The sequence below is a fragment of the Nesoenas mayeri genome, assembly GCF_963082525.1.
Source record: "Nesoenas mayeri genome assembly, chromosome: 7".
NCBI classification, from domain to species: Eukaryota; Metazoa; Chordata; class Aves; order Columbiformes; family Columbidae; genus Nesoenas; species Nesoenas mayeri.
The window spans coordinates 27,055,541-27,081,831 of record NC_137551.1 but is presented as its reverse complement, the minus strand read 5'-3'; the positions used below and the strand labels follow the sequence as shown (position 1 = coordinate 27,081,831).

The 26,291-nt window shown below is 42.9% G+C and overlaps 1 protein-coding gene across 2 annotated transcripts in view; it reads left to right on the top strand.

The window, feature by feature from the left end:
• SH3PXD2A (SH3 and PX domains 2A) overlaps positions 1–26,291 on the top strand; it is a gene marked incomplete at both ends in the record, with an annotated part of 255,377 nt that overhangs the window by 190,887 nt on the left and 38,199 nt on the right. For both annotated transcript variants that reach the window (XM_080348342.1, XM_080348341.1), the window contains one exon: positions 550–681. In XM_080348342.1, the coding sequence (XP_080204468.1) occupies positions 550–681 (132 nt within the window). The remainder of the gene's footprint in view (positions 1–549; positions 682–26,291) is intronic.

The window sequence follows — 26,291 nt, the reverse complement described above, 5'->3', positions numbered from 1 at the left end:
AATCCTTCTCATGTGTTTCTATTTAAGGGCTGCAGTGCAGACGAATATGATTGGCATCTACAGCCCCCTCTTCACTCTCAGCTCGAGCCTTTAGAGTGGAGAAGGAGCTGAGCTGCCAAGGGGAGAGCTGTTTTTTCTTTGGGTTTACTGGGGGGATGGCTCAGCTGTGGATTTATGCTGCTTCTGCCCAGGATTTTTCTCTCTGAATGGGAGCAAGGATTGTGGAAACCATGTTGGGAAGAGGTTTATTTTCAGAATCCGTCATGAAACTTTGCAACTAAATCACTGTTTTTAGCTCCTTTTTGTATTTTTTTCCTCCCCTTTTTTCTTCTTCTTTTCTCCAATGTCCCTCTGTGCTGCTGGGTTGTGGGCCAGAGGAGGCTGTTTCTATATGGCCAGCCATTTGGGGATATGCTGCCAGCCAAGGTTGTTTGCTGATTCGTTTGGCTCTGGCGACAAGTTGGCCTGTCGTGAATCGGATGGACGGAGGTCGCTCTCGAGGAGCCATGGCTGGAAGCTGGCTTACAGCTTGCTTTTTCCCTTCCCCAGGTGCTGATGCTAGCTCTGAACCCATGATCCTGGAGCAATATGTGGTGGTGTCCAACTATGAGAAGCAGGAGAACTCTGAGATCAGCCTGCAGGCTGGAGAGGTCGTGGATGTCATAGAGAAAAACGAAAGCGGTAAGACACGTTTGCTGCTTTTTCCCTCTTCCAATGGTGTGATTTTTGCATGTGTTCCTCTTCTTTCGGTTTCCTCATCGCTACTTGTAGCTGTATGTTCATTCCATCTGGTACAGTTACTATGTCTGGCTGAGGATGTTGAAGTTTCTTAATGTTGATTTGGGCTAAGGGCCAAATGTTGCCTTCTACTGTAAGAATGTTTCATAGGTTTTGTGCATTAATTAGCCAAAATACACTAATGGAAAATGAAGGTGAAGGAGAAAAGGATCTGCAGCTAATGAAGCTGATGTGTAGTAGACTGATACAGTTGCTCTGCTGTCTCTTCAAGTCTCTGTCAGGATTTCCATTACTAACTGCCTTTTTGGAGGATTTATAGGATGAGTGTTTAAAAATTGCTTGGGATGAAACTTGGCTTGACAGCTTAGCTCGTGGCCCCGAGCTCAGTGGGGAAGGGAGAGAATGTGCGTAGATAAATACGTGGCCATGCACAGTTTCAAAACTTCTTGCAGAAGTGTTAATTGGAGAATTTTGAGGCAAGGAGGCAGAGCCTGTCATGTAAAAGCAAGATGAAATCTTTTTCTGCCATCCCTGGAATAACCAGCTTCCACTTGGAAAATTAGATTTTTGGCAAGTGTTTGTATAGATGTATTTTCTTATACTTTAACTCTTGGATGTCTGGTAGCTTTGAGTCAGTCTGAACAAATACATGAGACTGTGCACATGTGAGTGGTTGGAGCGAGTTAGCAGCTGGTTTGAGTAACTGCCTGTCTTCAGCAGCTCACATCCTCCCCTCCAGCGTTCCATGTGTTTTAATCCAAAGCTGTTGTCCAGGACTGGTTTCCAGCCCACTCGTGACTTGTGTGTCTTCATCCAGAGGAGCTGCTGGCATTTGGAGCTGCTCAAGGGAAGGCTGATATACTGGTGGCTCCACACACAGAGCTCATGGCTCTGGAGTGTGCTGGACATGCCAGAGCTCAGGGAACCAGGATACCCTGATCTGGGCTTCAAGTCCATCTTCCAGAGGTCTGAGTCAGGTTATCCACAGTGATGACCGTGCATTATATTTTTTTTTTTCTTTCTTTTAATGGAGTGGTTATTTCTCTGCTGTGTGAAAGCCTAATGCTGCTTTGGCTGAATGCATTACAGTCAGTTGCCCAGTGATTTGGTGTGGTGTCCAAACGGGTAGTGTGTGGAAATGCACTGGGTAGTCCAAATAGAAATGCCTGTCTCTTGAGTACTGACTGTATCACTTGCAAAACTACCAGAGGCCAAAATGCTCATCGGACCGACTTTAAAACAATCGTTACAATTGAAGAGGAAGAAATGTCTTCTCAAAGTGAGCCTGGGCTAGTGGACAAGCATCCTCGCTTCCAAGCCTGAGGGCTTCTTGTTGTCAATAGTGGGTGTTCCTGCTGTCAGAACAAGCCTGGTTATTGTGGCAACTTATATTCATATCCATGATATCCCTGTCTTGGATAATGGCTTATGGAGCCAAGGGAATTAGGCTGTTAAATAATGCAAGAAGTGTCTGAATTCCAAATTACAGTTCCTTTGTGTTTTCTTTTCATGTGGCCTCTCTGCCTTGCACAGTTCACATCATATTGTATTGAACCACATGGTATGTGGAGATATAAATGGACAGTGTCAGGGTTTGAATTTAATTAGTGAGTCCAGAAATATGACTTGTCTAAGGAAACATCCTTGAACTTGGATTACAGCCCTTAAGACCATATTCTAATGCTTAGCAGCTAGATTTCTTAATGTCCATTTAAACAAGGAAGGAAATCTGAAGCCCTAAACTCCATGCTATGATCTTGTCCTTTTTATTTCTCTCTCTCTCTCTATATGTAATACTGATATAGTTATATATTTTTTAAAAAAGTCGCAGATTGGTGATGGAGAGAGCATCATTTGCTTTGGATACTTGTCTAAACTCTGTTGGCAGGGAATTCATGTTTTAGTTGTTCCAAGAACAGGACTACAAACATACATTCTCACTTTCTCCTGGGTTAGGGATACCACAGGAATTAATTTAATACTCTGGCTTCTTGTCTCTTCAGCTAAAGCTGAACCTATGAATGGCATGTAATGAAACTAGAAAAATTTTCTTGGATGTCAGCTTTTAAAACTTGTAAGTTATTGTTTGAATTGGGTATCTGTCTAGTGTAGGAAAACATGCCTAGAAGATGTGGCTATGACTTCTAAGAACATGGGGATACACTTTTTAAGAAAGTTATTGGACTATGCATATGTGTGGTAATTAATCTGATTGTATGGTTATGCTGGCTTGATAAGTGTTGTGAAACTTCAGTTGTGATTGTATAAATTAGGGTAGTTCTTCTAATCCAGGCAGGTAAAGGTGATGTGAGGTGTTACAGATGTCACTTGCAGCAAGAACAATTTCTTCAATGAAGGGAAGAAAATCTGGCTATATAGCTTGTTAGCTGTGTGGCTAAGAGGTTCCATCAGACTGGGCAGTGCGCACTGGATGTGCTGCTGGGCCAGTATCTCAAATTTCCTTGTATATATGCATGCATATAGCATATCATATATCTGGGTTTGGGTTTTTTAACCGCACTATGGGGAAGCTAGATGTGTGTGGATGTATATACTGGATAGTATGGATGACTGCTTGATTTCAAAAGCCTTGCCTGAATAGGGCTGCATGTTGATGCCTAGGGACACTTAAATGGTTCTTTTGTTTCCCCAGAGTGGGAGAAGCCTTAACTCTGCTCTGTTGAATGACTTTGCAGGGAAGAAACACCTTCGCTTTACTGGCCAGATGGCCCTATACTTTTTTTACACAAAGAAGCTCAAAAGTTGTTTCCAAAGGATGGTGTCTGTTTCATGTCCTGCTGGATGTTTCCTTCTGAATGCTTCCAGGGCCTGAGCTAGAGTTACCATCTCCTCTGAAGTTTGCTTCCAGATTGTGCACCCCCCTGGAAGAAAGCAAGCTCTGCTTTCAAAGGCCAGTTTGGGGGGGGAGAGGGCGGGGTAGAATCTGGCATTTGATTTATTGAAGTCTTATCTGGTTATCATCAAACTACATTAACTTCATCTTATGTAAATGTGTTGCATTTACTGTACAGCATTATTCAGTGTTACTTTTCCCATATCAGAGATGGGATTTAAAGCATCTCATAGTCAAATATGTGCAAACCCATTTGGCAGGACCTTGTCTTGTACTTAGTTTTCTCGGTCACTAGAAGTGTTGGATAAGGTTGTCTTCATTATTGTGCCAATGAAATTTATGACTTGGACATCACTTTGAATTGAAAATTCTGTTCGGTATTATGACTTAAAAGCAAGGTCAATGTAGCATATGTGGTGAATGATTTCTGAAACTCTTGATCTTAGTTATGAAGCCCATGGGTCACTGTAACCTGACTGTTGCTGCAATTGCCACAGAAGCAAATCGTGCTAGACTAAAAGAAATCTGTAGGATTTCTATACTTCAGAACAAATTATTTAGTAATGTAGCAGCTCTCAGACTTTGACACCTGGTTTTTGCAGCAAATACCTATATTGGTTAAGGAAAAATTGTCCTTCAGACCCTCTGAATCCTGGCTATGTGAGCAGAGACCTACAATGTACCTGATATATCTGATAGATATCTACTTCTTTATTTTTTCCTCAGCTGAGGAGGAAAATCTGCGTGTAGCAACAATCACAAATACATCAGGAGAAAAATGGAGGTTTACAGTCCCTCCAGATGGTGTCTGGGAACAGGCTGTAGGATTGTGTTCCTTGTTGGAAGTGACTGTGGTTTGTTTAAATGCACTGCGTAACCAACCTGCACTGTCCAACCCTATCTAAACATCTCTGAGCTGTTTCAGAATAACAGTGTGAATAGTTGACTCAAGTCTTCTCTGTCAAGTACATAGACTGCTTTTAAATCTTAACCAAAAAAGCCTTGTGGAATGACTTAAAAATGTATTTCTGCTGTAGAAGCGAAATGTTGTGACTTTAAAGGAGGAATCCAACACAGATTTCTTTAAGGTAGAAGGGGAGGGACTGGACCAAAGCAGCTCCCTCTCTGCCAAGTTTTGCATGGATGTGGCTTGAAACAGTCAAGCTATAAACTGCAGCAGCAGTGTTTGCAATGGAAAACCTGACAGACGGCAAAGTATAAGCTTACTCCCGAGTACCTCTGCCTCCGCTGCTGCTCTGCTTGCGGCCGGGACGGAGGCTCTTCCCTCAGCCTTCAGGAGCCATGTCTGTGGTGAAGCCATCATGGGATGGTGTTTTCGCCTGGGCTGAGGAGGATTGTAGCTATTTCCTCTGCAATTGCATAATTTCCAATATTATATTACACGCAATATGTAAAACAAAGCTGTTATGGCTAGCATAACCTTATTGGGACCCAAAGGGATCTCTGGGAAGGGAGGCTGCTCTTCTCCCCTCTGTAGCTGGGGCATGGGGCGCAGCACTGAAGTGTTGCCACAAGGAAGGTCTCTGCTTGTCTGGGTGTACTGGCTTTAGGGGTCTTGGTACTTGCTGGTCATCCATGCAGTGTTGGAAGACCAGTCTGTGCCTGGCAATGTGCTTTGCATCACTATTTGGTTTCACTTGTGCTGCTCGCTGGCTGCAATCGTGATCTAGGAAAAGGACACAGAGAGCCCACGGCTCCCTTAGAATTCTGGCTCCTGGGAATGCACTGGCTTCTCTACTGCAAACCCCCTCTTCTTAGGCTGAGGGCTTTTGGAGCTTGGCTTCTGTCTGTTCATGGGAAATACAGTACCCTTTATTGGAAGGTGTTGCTTTCCAGTGTTAAGTGGTTTTACTTGGTACCAAACTGAAATTTCATGATGAACTACTACATCTTGGCCAAAGTGACACCCTTAAAGTGGTACAGGTAGAAACAGAGAAAAATCTTTTTTTGTATCTCATGGATCAATCTTATATCCCTACATCCCCTCTGCCATGCTTTCTTTTGCAAGTAGCATTGGCTTTTTCAATCCCTTTTTCTGTAGTGTGGTGCAGTTTTCTTGTTTTAAATTCTGTAAAGACATCTGCTCATTTCTTACATCCACTTTCTGCTGCTTTGCCCTTTTCTCTAGGATGTTGTCTTCATGATCCTTTGTACATGAGGGAGTTTGGCACTGTGTCCACTGCTAGCAAATGTTTCTGAGCATTAGTATTATCTTGCAAAAGCTGGCCAAAACCCATTACACTTCTGTTTATTCTAAGAGATAAGTGACATACAAGCAGTTTCCTAGGCTGCAAATGTGGATGTAGCACTGCACCAAATTCTAAATGCAGTTACCATGTTTACTTATGAAATGTCAATAGCTTTGCATCTGCTGGTTGGATGTGTTGCCAGACACAGTATAGCTAATTATCGACATCATGCTTTATTTTGGGTGCAGTCGTGCATGCTGGCTTTCCCTGGAAAGCTCTCTTTCTCCTTACAAAGCATTTCAAAAGAATGTGGTCCATCAGATATGATGTGGGACTTGATTTCTGTTTGTACATCCAACCCTGCCCTGGTTGCTCTGAGAAAGCTACTTCAGTTCTCCGTATATGAATTTTAAACCTTGTAAGAGACCGTGCTTGTGATATAAAAAGTAAACAGTCCTTCATACAGTAGCCCCTTCTCTTCATCAGTCCTTGAGCTCTGCCTGGAATTTGAGGAGAAGAAACAAACACTTAAGTAGGTTGAAGACCTTTCTTCTAGCACCAGTGGCTTCATCTCAGAGGACAGGTTTAGGTAAGTGACCACCGCTAAATACCTGGGATAGCTTGTGTAACTACTCCTCTGTGCATTGGTGTTTGTAACTCTCTAATCAGCACAGCTGAGTTTGAGAAAGGATCACTCTAAACCCCTTATTGGGGGTGGGTGGGAAGAAGGTGGAAAGGGCTGTACTGAAGCCATGGCAGTAGACTCCAGTGCCCTGTTCTGCACGCGGTGCTGCCTTGCCCTGTATCCTGCCTTGCTGGGCTCATCACCAGCCCTGCAGTAGCGGATACTTGATCCATTTATGCATCAGTTCCTGTCCTGCCACAATTCTCTGCTCAGTGTATGTACGAAGGCAGACAAACACAGGCCATCTGAGGAGGCAGGGTGGGTGATAAGGAATTTTTGGCTAGGAGTTACTGGAAAGTCATTTAATGTCCTAAAAAACAATGTTTGTGGAAGTTTTCCTTCCAAACAGCGACAATGCTGGCAAAGCAGAGATGCTTTTCTCCTTCAAACACTCACAGGTCATGGGCTAGAGGAGGGCTTCTCTGTGCAAATGGAGTTTCAGAGCCATCTGTGGGGTGAGGATAAGGATGGTCCATGGCACTTGCTTGTCTCTTTGCAGCAGCAGCTTTGGCTCTGTTTTCAGGCTTTTTGGATGTGGTGATCAACATTGGTTGTTCTCTTGCTTTGTTTTGCTGTGGTATAAGCAAAGCATCCTGTTGATACATCTGGTTGCAAAGGGTGGAATTTATTTAAAGTTTAGCTGTCTGGAAGCTGGTGTCTGTGGAGAGAGCCTGGGTGCCTTGTTTCAAAGTAGTCAGTAGAAATGGAGTCAAGAATATTGACAGGATGGACAGGAACATTCAGACTAATCCATGCTCTGTGCTTGCTCCAGGGGAAGCCTGGGACAGCCCTAGAGCAGAGCACTAAAACTGGATGTAACGGCTTGCTCTAGCCAAGTTCTCACTGGAGATCAGCTCCTTTCTGGGAACACAATGCCTGACCAACCCTGTAAATACTGCAAACAGGCGCTCCCTCTTCCAGTGGCCTGTTTGCAAAATGTTGAATGGTTGGAGAGGATTTACTTTGCCACCAGCAACAGCTGTGTCAGCAGGAGATGAGGAGGAGCCCTCCTTCCTCTGCTCTTGCCCCTGGGAGACCAAGGGTGGGGTGACACTGTCTAATGACTTTAGCAGCTGCACTAAGCTGGAAGCAGCCCTTGACAGTCTACCCTGACCTCCCTGGTGAATTCCGTTTCATGAGCTGTTTTTTAGCCTCTCTTTTTTCTAATCTGGTTGAGTTTTTAGATGTGTACCTCTGTGAGGGTAAGGAGGTGGTAGCTGCTTTCTTTTCCTAGCCGTTCAATTTTGAGCAGGCAAAGGATGTTGGTGTGGCTGAAGCCCTCATTTGGGTTTCAAGAATTTAACTTAGATTTACTGTGCAAAATAAGGAAGGCTGCCACAATGTTTCTGAAGCAGTTACCTCTGAGCTGCAGTTCAAGGCTGCCCTGTACACCGGCTAGAACGATAAGCTATTTGGGACTGACATTTCTAGACCTGCGTGCCGTTTGAGCATCACCACACCAGCATCTCAGCTGAGGTTAGGGGGTTGTTACATAAAAGAAAATGCTTGAATAATGAATGTGTTGTAATATTCATGCTCCCGTCTTGTGGTGTCTAAATGTCTTTCTTCTTCTCCACTTAGTAACTCACATGGCAAGTGATGCGTGTTTCTGTGTTTAAGAGCTTGGAAGGTAATTCTCTGTGCTGGTACCAACGCAGGGTTGTTAAAACTCTGGTGTTTGTAGTTGTCCTCTGTCAGTGTGGAAAATGAGGTTGTTCTCCATTGCTGCCTCTCAAATACCTGTGGCTTTATGACTGTGCAAAGGATTGAGTTGGCTCTTGCTTTGCTGCTTGGAATATACATCCCAGCCCTGTGACAAGGAGAAAGTGTCCCTTTATTGGTATTGCGACATTTCCATCTGTTGTGAGAAGCCCTTCTGCATTCTGTGGACATCCTTGCTTGGTGTTACCTTGCCCAGCTTTCACCTGCAGTGTGTACTTGCTCTAACTTCTTGGTGACAAGTGTATTGTCAACACTTGAAATACGACTGTCAGGTATCACTGTGCCCTTTGCAATGCTGAACTCTGCTGAAGCTTTCAAGGGACATCTCCAGGCTGCTCTGGAGCTCTGCTAGAAGGGAGGCTTTGCTTGTTGGGTTGGAGGAGTTGGTTGGCGAGTTGTATTATATGGGCCCCACTTGAGTTGGAAGCAGATGAGTTTCATACTAAAGTGACCTTCAGTGCATTTGTAAAGCCTTGCTAAAGTTTAGTAGTGCTGTTTCTTCAGATTAATCATGGAAGTTTTCAGTGTAGTAAGAAATTAATTACTATTTTCCAAGCAATGCTGCCTCATTTCAGTCATTACAGAGGGAAAGGAATGATTAACAAATAATAGGCTCACAGAGATGTCATGGGGTCATATCCCTCTAAAGCATTCCCCTCTTTAATTGTACCTATCTGATCCCCTCTATGTAGTGTTTGCTTTTAAATTGTTTTAAAGGAACTTCTTTCCAGATACAGTCACAATAAAAGTGAAGTCCCAGTTTGAAATCACCCTTCTAGAGCATATTTTCTGAAATACTTTGGGCTGTACTGTGTGGTTTATATTCATTTTTTTTTTTACTCCCATTCTCATTGTTTGTCTTAATCTTGGGCAAACGGTATTCTGACAGGGCTACTTCAGTTATGTATTTGGGGCTTTTTTTTTTTTCTTTTTTATGGAGAGAGCTGAATTCCAACCGCTCGGACTTTTGCATTCATTTGCCTTTTCTTTAGCTGATGTCTGAGGGACAACTCTCCCCCACCTGCAGATTTCTCTAAGCCGGGGGAAGGGTTGTTGCTGTGAATAGGATGTCTCCAGGTATTTTAAATAAGCATCTGCAGGGCTGGGTTTTTCCCATTTGCCATCTTCTGAACATCCCACTGAAGTAAACAAGTTCCCTTTTAAACTTCACTCCACCTGGCCTGATGTGGAACAAAATAGTACCTGTTTAGTTCTACAGTTCTCTAATCTCTCAGGAAATGGGAATGAGAGCCCAGAGAGGGGAATTTACCCACCTTGCGAGACCCAGCAGTGCAAGCCTGCTTGCTGGGGCAAAGCCTTCACATAGACAGGATTGAGGGAGGTCCCAGAAGGTTGACAGATCAGCCCTTACAAAGATTGTTTCTTATCTGCAGCTGTTTTGAGTTCCCTGTATCCAAGGGGCTAAGACCATTAAGGTCCCCTCTAAGAGCAGGAGAGGGAACAAGTCTGTCTGGACCTCGTGTTTGGTAGTTGTGGGCATGAAATCTGTGCCAGGACTTCTGAGACTGCCCTGTTAGCCTGGCTGCTGAAGAGAGGGTGGGATGTGACCACTGAAACCACAGACTTGAAGACTTACTTGTCTATAAACGCAATTTGGCCTCAGAGGAACAAGGCACATCAGTAAGCACGGAGAAGCTGAGACACATGCAATTCTACCTTTAAGTTTGCCATACAACACAGCCAGGTATTCTAGAACAGTAGACTTTCAACCAGGCCTCTGAAAACTTCAATTCTGAAATTTCCAGCTGCTTGCAAATTCCCTCCTCTTTCACTTTTCATCTAATCCTGCTGTGCTGAGACTTCATACTCCAGCAGATAGTTAAATTCTCTGTTTCTACTGCATACCCTGTTTGGAGCCCAGGATGGCAGGCTGAAAAGGAAAAAAATTTACACAGCATCCCTGGTTGGAGCCTTTACTCATTCCCTCCTCTGTTTATGCAGTCACTGCCAGTTTTGGGACCCTGAAACCTGCACCAAGAAATATTTCCAAGGAAAATCTGCTTTTCATATTAGAAGACATAAACTTTCTAATGATTTAGTTTCCTATATCAGCCAAATAGGTCACCAGCTCAGCACTGCTGCAAGAAACTACCTGAGGCCAAGAAGATGTAAGGATGTTACCGAGGCCTTCCAATAAGTCCTGTAGGTACCCTGTGGGCTTCATTCCTTGCGATGGGGCTGCCTTTAAAAAAAAAAAATAGGCACTTTTCATAGGTTTTGGTTATAACAAAATTTCTTTTAAAAAAGCAAGTCACTGAAATGGCCTTAAATAAGACCCCAAAATACTAAACGTAATGCATAGTGACTGATACCTTCTGCCCTTTGTTCTAGTTAATCAAGAAAGTGATTATACACAAAGGCTTTGGCTCTTGTGGTGAGTTTCAGGCCTATTTTTCAAAGTAAGCAAAAGACTGGTACATTTTTGTTGTGTCAGATGAGGACAGGATTAATAAAGGATGGAAGAGGGTTGGGTTTGTTTTTTTGTTGTTTTTTTTTTCTTTTCGTTTTCCCGAGCTGCACAGCAAATAAGCAGTTCTAATAATACTTTGGCAGTAAAATGGAAGCTGTAACCATTAGCAGATGTGTTGCATTTACAACCAGCAACATAACACGAAAACCCAAAGTAAGGAGTTAAAAAGAGTTCAGTTTCCCCACAAACAAGTTTCTTGTCCATCTTCAGATTAAGCAAAACCTATAGAAGTAATTTCTTTGCTTAGGAGCTTCAGTATACAATCAGATTTAGGGGGTGGCTTGACAGAGGGGTTTATGTTGGGTCTTCCCATCTGTTTTTTGGACAGGAACATCAGACTTTCCAGAATTCTTGATGGAGACTTTGATTATTTTTGTGGCAGAAAGAAGTTGGCTTATGGCTGGATTAACTGAAGCAGTTCTGGAAGATGCAGGGGATGAGATGCGCTGTCTTGGATCTCTGTTTTACTGGCTGGCTTCTCTATACTATTTTTATTGGCCAGTTCAGTTTTTTTGTATCTTGATACTGTGTGACTTCATCTGAAAGCTTCACGTGCAATGGGACATCACTTTGTTTCAAATGAAACTGGACTGCAGTTATATTGGCAACGTAATTAGACTTCAACTTGGTGACAATGCCAAGTATTTCCCTGACCTCACTTGAGTCCATATCTTCTATTTCTTCCGGCAGTGCGAACGCGTGCTGGAGAGCCCTAGTCCTTTGCTTTGGAAAGTTGTTTTAATTCTGTTTGCATAACTACCTCCTGCTGATCTTTTCTTCTCTCTCCCTGTGCACACACCCTTTCTGGTGAGTGTGCCGGCGGGATGGGCTTTAATGCAAGCACATCTCCCAGCGACTGGAGGGGAAGGGCAGTGCTGGGTGCACTCGCGCTGCAGACCTACCTTCACTTTGCTCCTATGTTAATACACCAACCATATGGTTGCTTAAGAATCCCAGACTGGTTTGATACTTGGATAGAAGAGAAAATAAGTTGTTGCTCTTTCATGATTAGCAGCAGCTTGACTAGCTAGACTAATGCTGGCAGGCACACGTCTGCACTGTCTGACGAGTGTAAGGTAACACCTTCATGATTCGATGTCCAGGTCTTGAGGCACTTTGCTGACTGTCAAACCGTGACCATATGTGCAGGTGAAATGTATCCTTCTTAAAGGACAATAGCTCTTAGGGAGTCTAGGTGACTGCATATGAAACCTTGCAATTGGAATATCAAATTTCAGTGTGCTGAAACTGAAATAAAGTTAAGGAAGCCCTGAACACAGTCCCTACACAAATGTGATGGAGGTGATAGGGGCCTGCAAGGTAAATCTCCATGCAGTGGAGACCCTAGGATTGGAAGAACAGCATCTAATACTAAACCTGAATCATTGGTTGGAATATTGGTGAGGTTCATAAATAGCACATTGATTTCCCACATGGCCTTTTATAGAATTTGGCTGCTATTAGAGGCCTGCCTGCAGGAGGAATACCTGAGCTGCTAGGAGAGACTTGACCCATTCATCTTAATTGAGTATAGCTGGAGATTCAGGATGGGTAATGTGAACCTGGGAAGATCCATCACTGAGCATTTGAAACCCTTTACATTCGAGGCCAATTTATTCATTGTCCTGGAAAACACATTGAAGAATCTGCATTTCTGAGTGTAGGTAAGGTGAAGACTGAACACATTGACTTGCAGGAGAGAAGGTGAAACTTGCTTGTTTGCACGAAAGCAAGATCAGGAATCTGAGAGACAGTTTCTTTGAGGTTTTGTTCTTAATCCTGACTAAAATTCCTTACTGTTACAGAAAAGGAAACTCTCTGCAGAGTATGAAGAACCAAAATTACGGGATGGCTGTATGCTTGGGGTGAGCTTGCAAATTATTCTCGTGTTTCAAGTAGACCTTCTGTGACCAAAATGTCCTTGAGTAAAAGTAGAATGACCAGAAATGGAATGCTATTTCCATTGCCAGGCATGAGACAATTGAACCCTATAGAAAATGCCTTTTTTTCTCCTCTTGAAGAAGCAAGCAGAACTTGTTCCTGTACCAGCTACAAGTTAAATTACACACTTGGTCATTCCAGACATCTTTTGTGTGTTTTTGGATATGACTGTACACTTCCTGGGCTGTTAATATGTTGATTTTAAAATAAGAAATTAACTTCTGGGAATTGGCGAGTGGACCCCATCACTCAGCTGAGACCTGGGAAGCTAAGTATCTCTTTTGCAGCATTATCCAGGTTTGAGAGCCAGCTGCTGAAAGGGTGTTGCTTCCCCTATGCCACCCCAGAGTCTCCCTTGCAAACAGAAACCAACATCCCCCAATGAGGACGCTGTCTGCAGAATGCACATGTGGGAAAGCCAGGGACTGAATGGTTTTGGGCTTGCTTGCAGGATGCTTGCTGACGCTGGCTTAAATTTGGCTTAGACTTCCAGGAAGCATTTTGTAGTGGCATTTGAGGGAAAACACTGGTGGTTTCAGGGAAACTTCCATTACGTATGAGTGGTAGCAACCCTTTGCAATACTGCAACAGATGCCAGTGTTGAGGCCTCCTTGTGTGATGTGCTTGAGTTGCACAAGGGCCTTTTTTCCACTGATTCTGTGCAGACACAGCAGAGGCTGAGCACCTGGGCATACACTTGCCCTTGGCAAATGTGTCTTACGGGCAATGCAGCAACAGGAATAGAAATAGTGGCTGGTCCAAACTCATCCACACATTAGCAAAGGCTGCGGGCTGCCAGGTGAGCTACTCTGGCTTCTGTAGGATAACAATGCCAGGTCTTTGGTGCATCAGGAACACTGTCTGCTCCAGCTGAAACTTAGCTGAACTGATAGTTCTTCTCCACATCCCCAAATTGTATAAACATGCCTCTATTTCTTCTTTGTCTCTTGTTTACGCAGGCTCCTGAGTGGATGATCTGACTAGCCCCAGGTAAATTTGGTAGGAACTTGAGTGCAGGAGGAGAGTCCTGAAACAAGGATAACTGAGTGCAGGTGGAGATTAGTGCCTTCCTTCCTGAGTATCAATTTATTCTGCCATGTTTCTTGTTCCCTTCCACTGATCTCCTGTACCTTTTCTGCAGAATCCCATGTGATTAATGCTTTTTGATCTTTTGTGATGGCTAAATTCTCTGCTAATTTTGCCTGTCAGGAGCATGTTCTGATCTAAGGAAATGTAACACAGTGCGTTCCCCAGTTTAAGGAAAGCAAAATCCCATGTTTCTGCGCAACTGAAGTTTTGCCTGAACCTCAACAACGCGATGCTGAGGCATTTTTTTTGTAGCTGTCTGAGAGCGGTGCCTTTGTCAGGTCTGGGTGGATGGCCTAGAATTGTACTTATAAGGTAGAGCTCTGAAGTCAGACCATCCATTGGTACTTAATGTTTTTCTTGCAAGTGAATTGGCAGGAAAGAGCCTGGATTGCTGTAGTTGAGCCTGTCCTAGATTGGTAAAAGCAGCCATCACTTGAGAAAGCAAATTTCACAACTGTAGTCACCACTGTTCAACTGGAGCCCCGACAGAGGCCAGAACTGCTTATCTTTGCCTGCTGAAGCTGAACAGTAACTCTTTCTGGGAGAAAGTGCACTTAGGTAGTTTCTGGAGATAACAAAGTTCCATTGAATGCTCAACTATGGCCAACTCACACTTCAGGCAGACCACTTTCACCTGAGATATAACAAATAACTGTAAAAAGAATGGCAGAAGACAGTACAGCTAACAATGTGAAGTAACTTAAGTGGTTTTATTCCAGTGGTACATACTCCTCTGGAAAGTATCTGTAGCCTCAGTAATATCCAGTTTGTAGCAAGTCCTTTGCATGTTTTTTGAGATCAGGGAGAGAAAATCTGTTATGAACAATTCATTGCTTTCTTCCTTTGGGGATTTTAATGTGAGATTAAAAAAAGAAAGGTAGGAGTGATGCATCTTACAAGCTGTACTGTTAATCGCATGCAGTTTATGTGAGCAGTATATGGCCAAAGTCCTAGAAAATGCTTCAGGTGCACTAGTTACAGGTGGTGCGCTGTGGCCTGAAAGGCAAAGGAACATTAAAACTGGCTTATTTCTTGATGTCTGCCACTCAAATGTATCCCTCCGTCATGCACCCTTTTCTCAGTTACTTAATTTTTGCCTCCTGTTCTCTCTGGTGTCTGTGCTGACCATTAGTATGGAGGAGGAAAATGAGTTGCTTAACTACCCATGTTTTCCCATCTATCTTTCTCTGCTCTTCTGCTGCTTCACATTCAGGGATGCCAATGCTGCAGCAATGATAACTGGATCAGTCAGTGGATGAGTACAAATTATGGCTTTGCTGAAGTCTGCAAATAGTTCCTGATCAGCCTAGTTCTTGGAAGTGGGTGCCCAACTGGGTTTAATATTTATGCCTACCTTTCCATCTCTCAGTATGGGCCGTATCGGGTTTTTGTTTTGCTGGATGTATGCAGCTTCATAACCTTCTCTGAAATGACAGAGCTGTGCATCCTGTGACTGGCTTGTGACAGGATATTGCTTTAGCATGGCATGTGGTGCTCCAAGCTGTGCTGTTCAAAACCAGTGGGCACACAGTTGGACCTAGCTCCATTTGCTGTCAGATCATGAAATTCATAGTGCAGCAGTAGCCAGGAAGCTCCTGGGTGTGTAGGAGGTTGACCACTGTTAATGCAGCTATCCCATTTTGTTTCTCTGCTGTCTGGGGCTGGAGAAGTTGGAAGCGGATGCTGGCAGAAGCGAAACCTTCTCACAAGATTCTTACTCTGTGCTTGGAGAACTGAAGTCATGTTATGAAGCCTAAATCTGTAGTGGAATTTGATGTTGATTTGAGGAGTCCAAGAACTATGGTAGAAGTACATTTTAAGAATGCCAGGTGTTGACTAGTCAAGAATTGTTGAGATATCAGTGAAGTCTTTTGAGCAAGTGCTTTCAATTTGCATTTGGATGTTTGTCTGTCCTTTTCTGTTTCAAGGCCAGTAGTATCTCGTAGGTGGAATTTTGCCCAAAAGTGTTCAGAAGTCACTGTTTGAAGGTTAGTAGGGAAGAGAATTGAGAAGCAGAGAACTTTATGGTGTGACCAAGTGAGGACTGAAGAACTGGCAGCAGTGCAAACTTGCCATTTCTGCTCAAGACTGGTTTCTGAATAGATGGCAGAGACTCTGGAAAATCCAAGTGTAGTTTCTCATGGAAATGAGGAGCAGGCTTGGGTGAAAAGGGAGCCGAGTGCCCAGCTTCTCTCTATAAAGCTGGAGTTTTCAAGTGCTCAACTTGTCTCTAAATTGCCTTTTCCCAACACCACATCTCTGAAGCAGAAGGCCTTTGGTGGGAGCAGTGTTAAGAGTATGATTGATGTTTGCTCCTGTTATTCTCCATTGCATTTTGTAGTACATTTTGCTGATGATTCTCACTCTTTTATTAGTTTTCTATAGCGTTCACAGGAATAAGCTGTAAATGTCATATGGCTCCTGAACTACGCTTAAGCAGCTGCACATGGGTTCAAGATGAGAAATTAAGTTTCCAATCCAGACTTTCCCAAAATAGGAGGAATGCGGGTTGTGTTCTGTCTAGCATTTTTGTTTTGGATAGAAGGCTTTTGGTTAATGTCAGTCTTGGAGGAGGGGAAAGCTGTCAGATGTCAGAGGATCCCAAATGCTCTTTGTATAGTGGCTACAGCCAAAGACACTGGAGTGTCAGGTTTCTGCTGAATTAGTGAGCGACTTCTTGATCATGTGATGGCAGCATCAGGGTTTCCTGGCAAAAAAATGGACTGTAAGCAAAATCAGTGTGTCTTAATAGGAACGTGCAGAAACAAATGATGTTCCTAAGGTGCATGTAGATATCAAAAAGTTAACCTGTGGCTGTCTATCTGCTTCTGTCCTCCAAATCTCTGCTGAAAACCTGACTTTTCCCTTGGAGTTTTAGGGATACAGCCATTCTCTTTCCCATCAATTCTTTCTCTTCCTCTGCTTTTCCCAGGGTTTCTACTACTTTGGCCCATAGTAAACCACCTTGAACATGATCATGGATTTGACGCCTCCCTGTAGAATATGACAACAGACTTGCTTGTGTCCTTAGTCCCCCAAGCTGACTGAAGAGCCCAATGGCTGTTTGCAGAAGCAGTTCATTTGTGGGTTAGGTCTCCATGTAGCAAAGGAGAGTAGCCCCTTCTCACCAAAGCTGAGTGATCTAAAGTGTGTCTCCCCATGGATGGGAGATTACCATGAAGTGGCTTTTCTTACTGTGGCATGTGTCCAAGTCATCATGGAAAATCCAGGCATTTCTCCTGATGGCTTTGGCATGATGAGGGTGAGATCCTTGGAGTTCAGGATCTTTCTTTTCCTCTCTCTCCCCTTCAAAGCCTGCAAAACTACAAAGAAAACAAACAAACAAAAATCCCATACAACAACAACAAAATGGTGACTGGGATAGAGATTATTGCTGACTTCTGCCCTGTAACTAGGATATACAGTATTCTGAAAACAATACAGGGCCATTCCTCACCACCCACCCCATATGGTACCTCTCTACCCCTCAAAAACCTGAATATTTGACATAATGGCTTCTGGGTGAAATGTCCCTTGTAAGACAAGCTTGCCTCAAGCTATTCTTCCACAATGCTCCTTTTTAAGCTCCCCAGAAAAGGGTGGGTAGCTGTGTCTGAACCCGGGGAGCAGATGGGCAGTGCCCCAGCTGGATGGCCTGCTTGCAGCAAGTGTTGCTTGAGCAGCAACCTCCTGTCTCCAGCCTTGCGGGGACCATGGTTATGGTGTTGGACTATGCAGCCAGAGAAAAATCAAGATCCTAATGGAAAACTTCTTGGAAGACTGAAATTATTCCTGCACATCTGTCCTCCTTTGGAAAAGGTATTATGTGCTGAAGTTATGAAATATTGTCAGAGGGAAAAGTGCTTTCTGCTCTCCAAAGATCCAAGAGCATCTAAGTGAACATACATAGGTCAGCAGCGAATCACAGCGTTTAAAGAGCCAAATACCATATTCTCCAACTATGCAGAGAACACGAGCATGACTTTGCCAAAGACAGTAAGCTGATACCTACTGGCCAGGAGTTGATATCACTGCCCAGCCTCATCTAATTTCATATTAATGTGAAAAACAAAGATTTGCTCAGAAGCAGTGTGACTGGCCCCACAGAATGAAGTGGCACACAAAGATGTTTAATATAGTGTACAGCTTTCTGTGGTCCAGGTTTCTGTGCATTTCCAATTAATTTATTATTGTATATGTTATGTACCCATTTGGAATCCCCCTCTGTTCGTATTTAAAATTTGATTGTATTGTTAAAGCACTGAGAACGTCAGGGTTTTTGGGGAGGGTTTTTGTACTGACTAGCTTAGCTTTGATGTACTTGCCAAACATCTGTGTGCTTTCTATATATTTTCCCCTTGCCTTCAGAAAAAAAGGATGGTTGCATTTATTTGTGGATGAAATACTTTGCTAGGAATGGCTGTAAATCTGAAGAGCTGAAAACTGTCAAGTGAACTCGTAGACAATAATAACCGAGAATAAGGAATTAAGCCTGGTATGCAGTCTGGAAAAATTAAAATTCTTCAGAATATATTTTTTTGCTGGCATGGGGATATCTAGAAATTGGAAATCCAGCAAAGCTTCTGATTTGTAGACTTGAAACCACTGCAAAGTGTGACTGTTGTGGCAAGACTAGCATGAGGACTGGAGTTCTTGTTGGCCCAGGCTGTGCTGCATGGGCAAGATCTGGCTGCTGGTTTTGATTTCTGTTCCCTTCCTAAATTTTCTGGTGCCCCATTAAACAACCTCTGATTTACATAAGCAGTGATTTTACTAGTACTTACTAATCTTAAACTGGGCATTTCTGTTATAAAGTTGAAAGTTTTACTGCTAAATCCATGGAAAAGCCATGATGTATAAACCCCAAAAAGAGCCTGGTGCACTTGGTTTTGTTTTGGCCCTTAAATTCCGGTTCCATGTAAATTTTTTGTGCTTTATTGATGGGCTGGTTATGAAGTGGCTGAGAAGGTGCTGGTACTTAAGTAGTGGGTAATAAGAAAACTCCATTATTTTTTTTATTTTTGCATTAGGTGATGCCATCACTGTACTGGCGGTTCATATCTTTTCTTCCCTTTGAAAAAAATAAAACTTGAGAAACGGGGCTGTTTGCAGCCCTCTATCTCTGGAGAATACGGACTCTCTAGAGAGGTACTGTGTCTGAAATGGCAACACATTGATTCCAAATGCACAACGTGATTAAGTATTGGACTTGGAGGTAGGAGCTTAGCTTGGACATGCAGTTGTATCTGTAGATCTGAGTAGACTCCTCAAGACGCCTGTGACACTGATGACCAAGTGCTGCCTTTGCTTACAGCTGGCTTTCTGTAAATCCAGCCTCTTATTGAGCATTTCACTGTGATTCAGAGTAAGGATGCTTTTGGCATGTTTTCCATGTTGGGATTTAGATAATCTGAGTGAGAATATCAACCCTTCAAGAGTGTTTCACTAGTCTCATTCCCAGGGATCTCCATCTGCCAGCCTGGGAAGCTGCTGGAAGTGCTGGATCAGAGCTCAAGAGATGAGCATCCCTGGTGCCTGCAGCAGTGCTCAACAAGCATTAGCTCAGCCAAGGAATGTACCCTTAATATAGCCGGGGTGCCTCAGATGTATTTCATGTATCGGTACAAAGAAGAGCTGTCTAATCTGCCACAAGTCTCTCCAGCCACACGTGTGTTTGGCTTGGACGCTGTCATCCTCGCTCTCAGAGCCGGAGTGTGTGTTGGCAGCAGGGAATCGTTGTTGCAGAGTGATTCCGAGCACAGAGGAGTCAAACCAAAGTTCATTCTGTTCTTTTTCTTCAAACTTGCAGCTTGCTTGAGCAGGCAGGGGGTGCGCCAGCCGCTTTTCTTTTTGTGTGGTGGTTTTTTGTTTTCTTTTATTTTTTTACTCAATACATCATCTCTCTTGTAAGAAGTCGTCTTCTGTAGCTGAAGGAAATGTCATGCTCCTGAGATTTCTGGCTCTGGTTAAAGACTGGCATCTTGCTTGCAAAGTAGGCCTTTCTGTTGATCTCATTTTAAATGGTATAGCTACAGGCACAGAAACAAAGATCTGAGGTCACACTTTGCTCACTCTTCTGCATATTTGTTTCTGTTTTAAAAATAAATAAAAATCACTGAAGTATTCTGCCTTACAAATGCCTCTCAGATGCTGAAGACCAAAAATAGCCTTAAGTCCCAGTGCAGCTCTTAAGTGTGCGGCTATGAGATGTACACCCTAAGGTACGCTAGCAGTGCATGAGGCCAGGGCTGTCAATATCTTTTATTCTGGATTCTGTTGCCACTTGGTAACTTTGTGGCTGGATAGGATTACCAACATTTCATCAAAGGAACAGTGGCTTTAAGCAGCAGATGAGGAAGCCCCTCGTCTCCAACCTGAATCTGGTCCCTGACCTCAGCCCAGTGTCTGGGGAAGAGAGGTAAGCTAGATTTTAAATTTCCTTATATATTTTAGCTGAAAGTGGATTCTTTAACTTCTTCACCAGGCATAAAGGCTTCATCTCACCTTTTTTTTTTTTTTTTTCTTGCTATGCAATACTTGTGCCCCTTGCATACTCTCATTTAGTTTGGAGAGGAAGGAAATGCAGAGTTCTTACTTTGCTGTATTAAAACCTTTGTAGCTGATTTCTAGGACTTCATCTGGAGAAGCTGCTCTGCTTTGCTGGCTTGGGCTCAGGATTTGAAAACTGAGCCACAAATAAATAAGTATAGGCTCATCTAAAGGCCTGAGACATAGTTGGAACGAAAAAGCAAGAGAGGCTGTAAGTGACAGCACAGAGCTGTGATGAGTTAAAGATTTAATGGCACCATGTGCAGGCATCGCCCTCAGCGAAGGAGCAAGTGGCTCCTCCCAGGTGGGGTTTTTAATCTCTGAAAGATGTTGCTCACTCCTTGGCTCTGCTCCTCAGCTGGGCAAAGTGTTTAAGCCTCCACTTGACTAGAACATGAGGTGTGGGGACGTTTCACTGTTTTTCTGCTAAATATCTTTACTGAATAGGAGACTATTCAGAAAATCTGGATCAAAAAAAAGTTTCTTTAATAAATAAACAAACTGCAGTGAGAACCTTTTTAAAATTGTAAGAACAGAGGAGGAAATTTGAATCACATGAGTAACTCCATTCTTTCATGGTGCTGGGGAAGCGGTGCTGGCAAGCACCAGCGCAGCCTCTGGACAGAAGACAGGCCAGAAACAGAGAGACAACCTGTCCTCTGCTTGAAGACAGACTGAGCCTCCTCTGACTCCTCTGTTGTAGGGGCTGCCCTGCTGATGGAGAAGTAAAAGGGGTAAAATGTGAAGTCAACTGGTTAATGGTTTTGCCCATCTTATTTTCCATGGAAAAGAGATAATATGAAAAAGAGGATTGGGGGAGTGGTTTCTGCATCTTCTAGGGAAAGGAGCTAGGGTGAAAGCTCCTGGGAGTAAGTCATAGCCATGATAATGTATGTAAGTCACATCAGCAAAGGTGTCAAATGTCATACTGAGCTCTAAGGTTACTGTAATGAGTATTATCTTCTCCTTAGAGATTAGGACTTAAAATAAACAAACGTGAGCAAAATTGACTAATTGCTTCTTGCAGAGGGAAGGTGCCTTTGAGATCACATCCCTCTAACACTTCATTTGCTGCATCCAAGCAGAAGCAGATCACATCATCTCATAAGCTTAGATATTCTCAGACTTTAGGAGAATATGAAAATATAGATTTTAATTTTACTCAAACTAGAAAACATGTCGTTAAGTCAAACAACACTCTGAAATACCAATGGTTGTGATGCTCGAGGCTTTGTCTTGGTCACTCTGACTTCACTTGCTGATGTGAAAGGCTGACAGAAGTATCTGAGATTTTGTCTAGATCATCCTTGAATTTTTCTGGGACTTCTGAAAGATGTCGACAAGGTAAATGCAGAAGCTGAAATGGCAGGGAAAATTGGAAAAACAAAAGTAAAATCGAACTAGACAAACACAGTAAGGTTGAATATTTCCACCTTCCTGTCATATAAATCTTCAACAAGCACTGTGGGAAGCAGGTTAGATATCTATGATAATTCTGCAGACTTTGGCTAATGCTTGTGTTTCTGGAATAGCCTCCATACTGTAACTTCATCTATAGAAAAAAAGACATGTTTCTCAGAGTAAGTAGTCCAGTAAAGGTTATTTGGCACAGTGTTGGTGAGCCAGATGATGTGGCATTAATGACCTGTGAGATGCAAGAGGTCATACCAGATGTTGAACTTCCTTTGAATTTTCATTTTCCTTTGGCTTCAGCTGTGAACTTGCAAATAGAGTCATAGCTTAGAGTTGAGGTAATACATGCTGGTGGATGACCAACAAATCCAATGTTTTGTAGGACAGAGAATTAACCCCTTAATTTTAGGTCCATGTAAAATTGACCTTGAAATTTTATTAAACCAATTCTGATTAGTGTTTGGCATCTGGCCGAACTTGTTCATTAGCAGGGCAGGGCGGGAAGACTTTTTTTAATAAATAAAATTAACAAGTTAATACTGTGTAATTAATACTAACTAATAATTAATGTGAAGTTCTGCAAGTATAGTGTGTGGCCATTCCCAAAATAAGTACATCAAAAAGCTTGTTTTGTGTTCCCAGCCCATACTATGTGTGTTGGTACCAGGCAACCCCACAGACTTGTATTAGCAACTGGTGACAAATAGGTCAGTCAAAGAAAACGTGATCTCCGTGAAAATGGCTTGTAAACACCATATATCTGCACTAAATCTTGTAATGGGATTAAGGAACATCAGGAGGCAGTTTTTAAACCTTCAGGAGGTGTCTGTTACTAGACAGAAGCTTGATCAAGAAATACATCAGGGGACTGGTGTGCCTTGGAGATGGTGTCCCTCATGCCTGGCGTTGAGGGTCTCTGCATCAGTTAGAAGGGGATTTGGAAGTGGTGTTTGTCCTTCCCAAAAATGTGTAGTCTTGGTTGCTTTCTGCAGGCTGCATGGCATGATGTTTTGCTGAGCTGAAGTTTGAGGATTTGATGTGTGTGTTGAAGAACGCATGCAGGCAAGGGCAAGGGGGTAGATCTCTCTGATATACAATTGGAAATCTTCCCCAGTGTGGATTTAGCAGCTACACAAGTATGTGCTTTTGTTTCTACCCAGGTTGGTTTCTTTCCACTCCATAATCCTTGCCCGCAGGCCTTGGGAGGGAAGCATGCTGAGGAAACTGCAATTCATTAGTCATCCTAAAATGTGTTAGTAGTCCAGTTGGTCTTGCTGGAGGTGCACTGTTGCACATATTTCATGTTAGTATTGCAATGAACTCTACTTTACCTCTCCAAATGTGCACACGGAGTCACTAAATGGGATGTTTTGAAATAAATTTTTAGGCCATACAAACTTTTGTTAAGCCATAGCATTCCAACGTTGTAATTAGTATGGCAGCTAACTGACCTGTCCAAAAACCTATTTACTATCCAGGCTGTTTTACATCACAAGAGCCATGCTTCTGTGATCTGTGTTTGTTTTTTATGGCAGTGCCTAAGGCCCAGCTGAGATCAGGGGTCCTGTTGTGCTAGACACTTAGGTCTTGTCTCCAGAGGCTGCAAGTCTACATAAGGGACAGACAAAGGAAACACTGTTCAGATTTGGGTGGTGGGGGAAGGGAAGGGAAGTTACTAAGACTTGAAAATTGGGGAGGGAAAAACTCTTCCCATGTAAATAATTGATCTGGTTCTCAGTTCTGTTAGAGAGAGCTCCTCAAAAAGCCAGGCCAGCTCTCCAGGAGTAGAACCATCCCCTTTCTCAGTTTGGAGTGAACATGCAGCCTCTGCGTTCCATCATTGACCTTTCCCAAAATAAGAAGGGGAAATCAACATATTTTGGGGGAAGGAAGAAAAAAACAAACAAAAAAATAATCTGCCAGGAGTGAGATCCTGAAAAGTATAGGGTTGCAAAATGCCAGAACTCAAGGTTTTCTATGGTGTTAGCATTGGAATGATTGCAGAATAGCAGTTGCCTGTGCAAAGAAAGAAAGACATGTAGCACTTGCGGACTCTGGCCAGGAATAGGTACAGGCAGCCCAGTGTGTCCTCTTTTGGTAGCCTTGTACTGAGGAGAGGGAAGGGTTTAATCTTGCGTGCATTCAGGGTAAGCTTAAGTGACTCCCTGTTGAAAAGATAAACACTGTGCCTCATCTGTCTAACAGGTTTAGGTAATCCCTTACAGTGCTGCTTATTTATTTTAAATGGTGCTGTATTGTATAATGTGTGTGTGTTTGTAAAAGAGGTCTACAAATCTCAGCTTTTCACCCAAGGACAGCATTACTCTTGCCCTTGTTTCATGGTTGATTTATTCCTAATGGAAAGGAATAAGCCTCACAATGATAAATTTCTCTTGTCTCAGCTCTGTGAAATGCTTGGAGATTGACAGCTCTTCTGTATCTCACTTCATTAATTTGCCTTGCTAACCTTTATTTAGCATCAGAAGATCAGCCTCACTGATTATTGCCAGCAAATCTGTGCTTAGTGCCTGCTCTGGCTTTGTTTGGTTAAGCTTGAAGAGACAGAAAGGAGAGTTAGAAAATGAAAATGTTTAAATATTGGGATTTTGACGTATTACACACCTAATGGTGCCTTCCTGGAGGCAGAATGGCAATGGAGACAGCCGGCATCTCAGCCTTTCTCTATGAAGAAGGTGTTAATAGGAATCTTGTTGTCGATGTTCCTATAGTGCAAGACTTAGTGAGGTATTTTTAGTCTCTCAAGGCAGAACAGTTCACTGCTCTGAGTCTAGGTTATCTTTCCTAGGTGTAAGGAGCACCGAACAGTAAACCTCAGTCTTTGAAGTCCATGTTGCGGGTGAGACAATAAAGCAAGCTGCAGAGAAATCACATGCATACCACCATGTAGCAAAACCCCTGCAAAGGTGCTTGAGCAGAGTGTGTAGCTGCCTTATCCAGAGGCTAAGCCAGAATGAGTAGAAACAAGTGCTTGGTTGCCTGGCTGTGTGCAGAGCATTTTCTGCAACATAAGAGGAGTACTTTTTTGCTGAAGGGGGGAAAATAAGCATCTTACCCCAGAGGTTTTTGCCTCAGTAGCTTTCCTATATTCACCTTCTCTTCTTATGCTGTTGATGCATCTTTTTGTTAGAGCTGATGGAACCAGATAGACCAATAGTTCCTGTTTGCTTTTTTGAAGTCTACATGAATGAGCTCAGTTTTCCTTCTTCCTAAAAGTGAATGTCCCCATTTGTTTTCACCTGCTTAGGTTATTTTCATTGTCTGGGTCTTCCTGATAGTTAAATGTAAATGTAATTTTTTCTCTTCTTTTAGTTTTCTATAATCTGCTCAAAATGGGGTCAGTTCAGCTTCCTGCTGAACAAAATCTAGTAACAAGTCTGTAAGCTTCTAAATTTTACAGAAGCCTGCAAAAACCCTTCAGAAAATACTGAATTAGGTTTGTAATCTCTTTTGGGGAGCGTCAGTGATACTCCTTGCCCATGTATGTCCTTGTTCAATATGAAGTAGTTCATTAATTGGCAGCCTGCTAATGCACCGGCTGCTCTCATAGCCTGCTATTCATCACTCTGGTACTCATTTCCGAAGCTGTCATTTGCTCCAGCCTTGTCCAGGCAGTGCTTTGAGGCTCAGCTCCTGAGGTCACTACAGAAACATGGCTTGAATGGAGCTCAGGAGAAAAGCAATGAAGTGGTGTCAGAGGGAGAACAAAGCGTTCGATTTGGCTTACATCAGTATTTGTGATAACGTACCATCTGGGCTACAGCCTTGCCAGATCTAGCTAATAAATAGAGATGGACAGAAGTTGTATTTGGACAGCAAAGCTTCAAGGAACAGCCAGGATATGGAAATGGCAATTATCTGAGTGCTACGGTGTGGTGCTGCTCTGCACACTGTGCTGGGCACTGGCAAACCAAGGTGTCTGTGTTCCTTTAGCAGAAATATTGTGTTTCAGAAGGATGCCATAAAAGCTGTTTGTAAAAGGCAGTGTTTTTAATCTGGTGACTCAGCTGTGCTTCAGACTGAACTAATGTCACTGCTCGGTTGCTTTATCCTCTGATTTCTACTGGATATAGTATAGCCTTTGTTCTGTGCTTCAGGCCAGTGTTGCTTTGTTCTGTCTTGAGATAACCAAAGTCTGTCTCAGAGATAGCAGATTTATTTTTGACTGAAATATGGGATTCCTGTGTAACTTTGATGCTAGGACCTGGAGCATGGTTTAGTACTCTGCTACGATCGTTCCTAGTCTATAGAGTCTTTCTTTCCTGATTCTGTGCAGCTTTGAGGGTTTTGTAGTAGGCAGCTGGTGCCACATTCTCTACAAACTTCAGAATAAGAAATTAAAACAAAAGCAACTTTTGGCAATTTGTGCAGGAAGCCAATGTTGGCTATTCTCTGCTGCCTGTGAAGGCTGTTTCCTATCAGCTGAGGTTGGGGGTCTGTAACTTTTTTAAACCACTAGGAAGTAATTTGTAATCTTTTGGACAAGATTACTGTGAGGCCCATTTGAAAGCTTATTCATGTTTTCCTAAAGAAAGCTTGGACACAGAACGTGTTTGCTTTAAGATTAAGTCCTGTGAATGT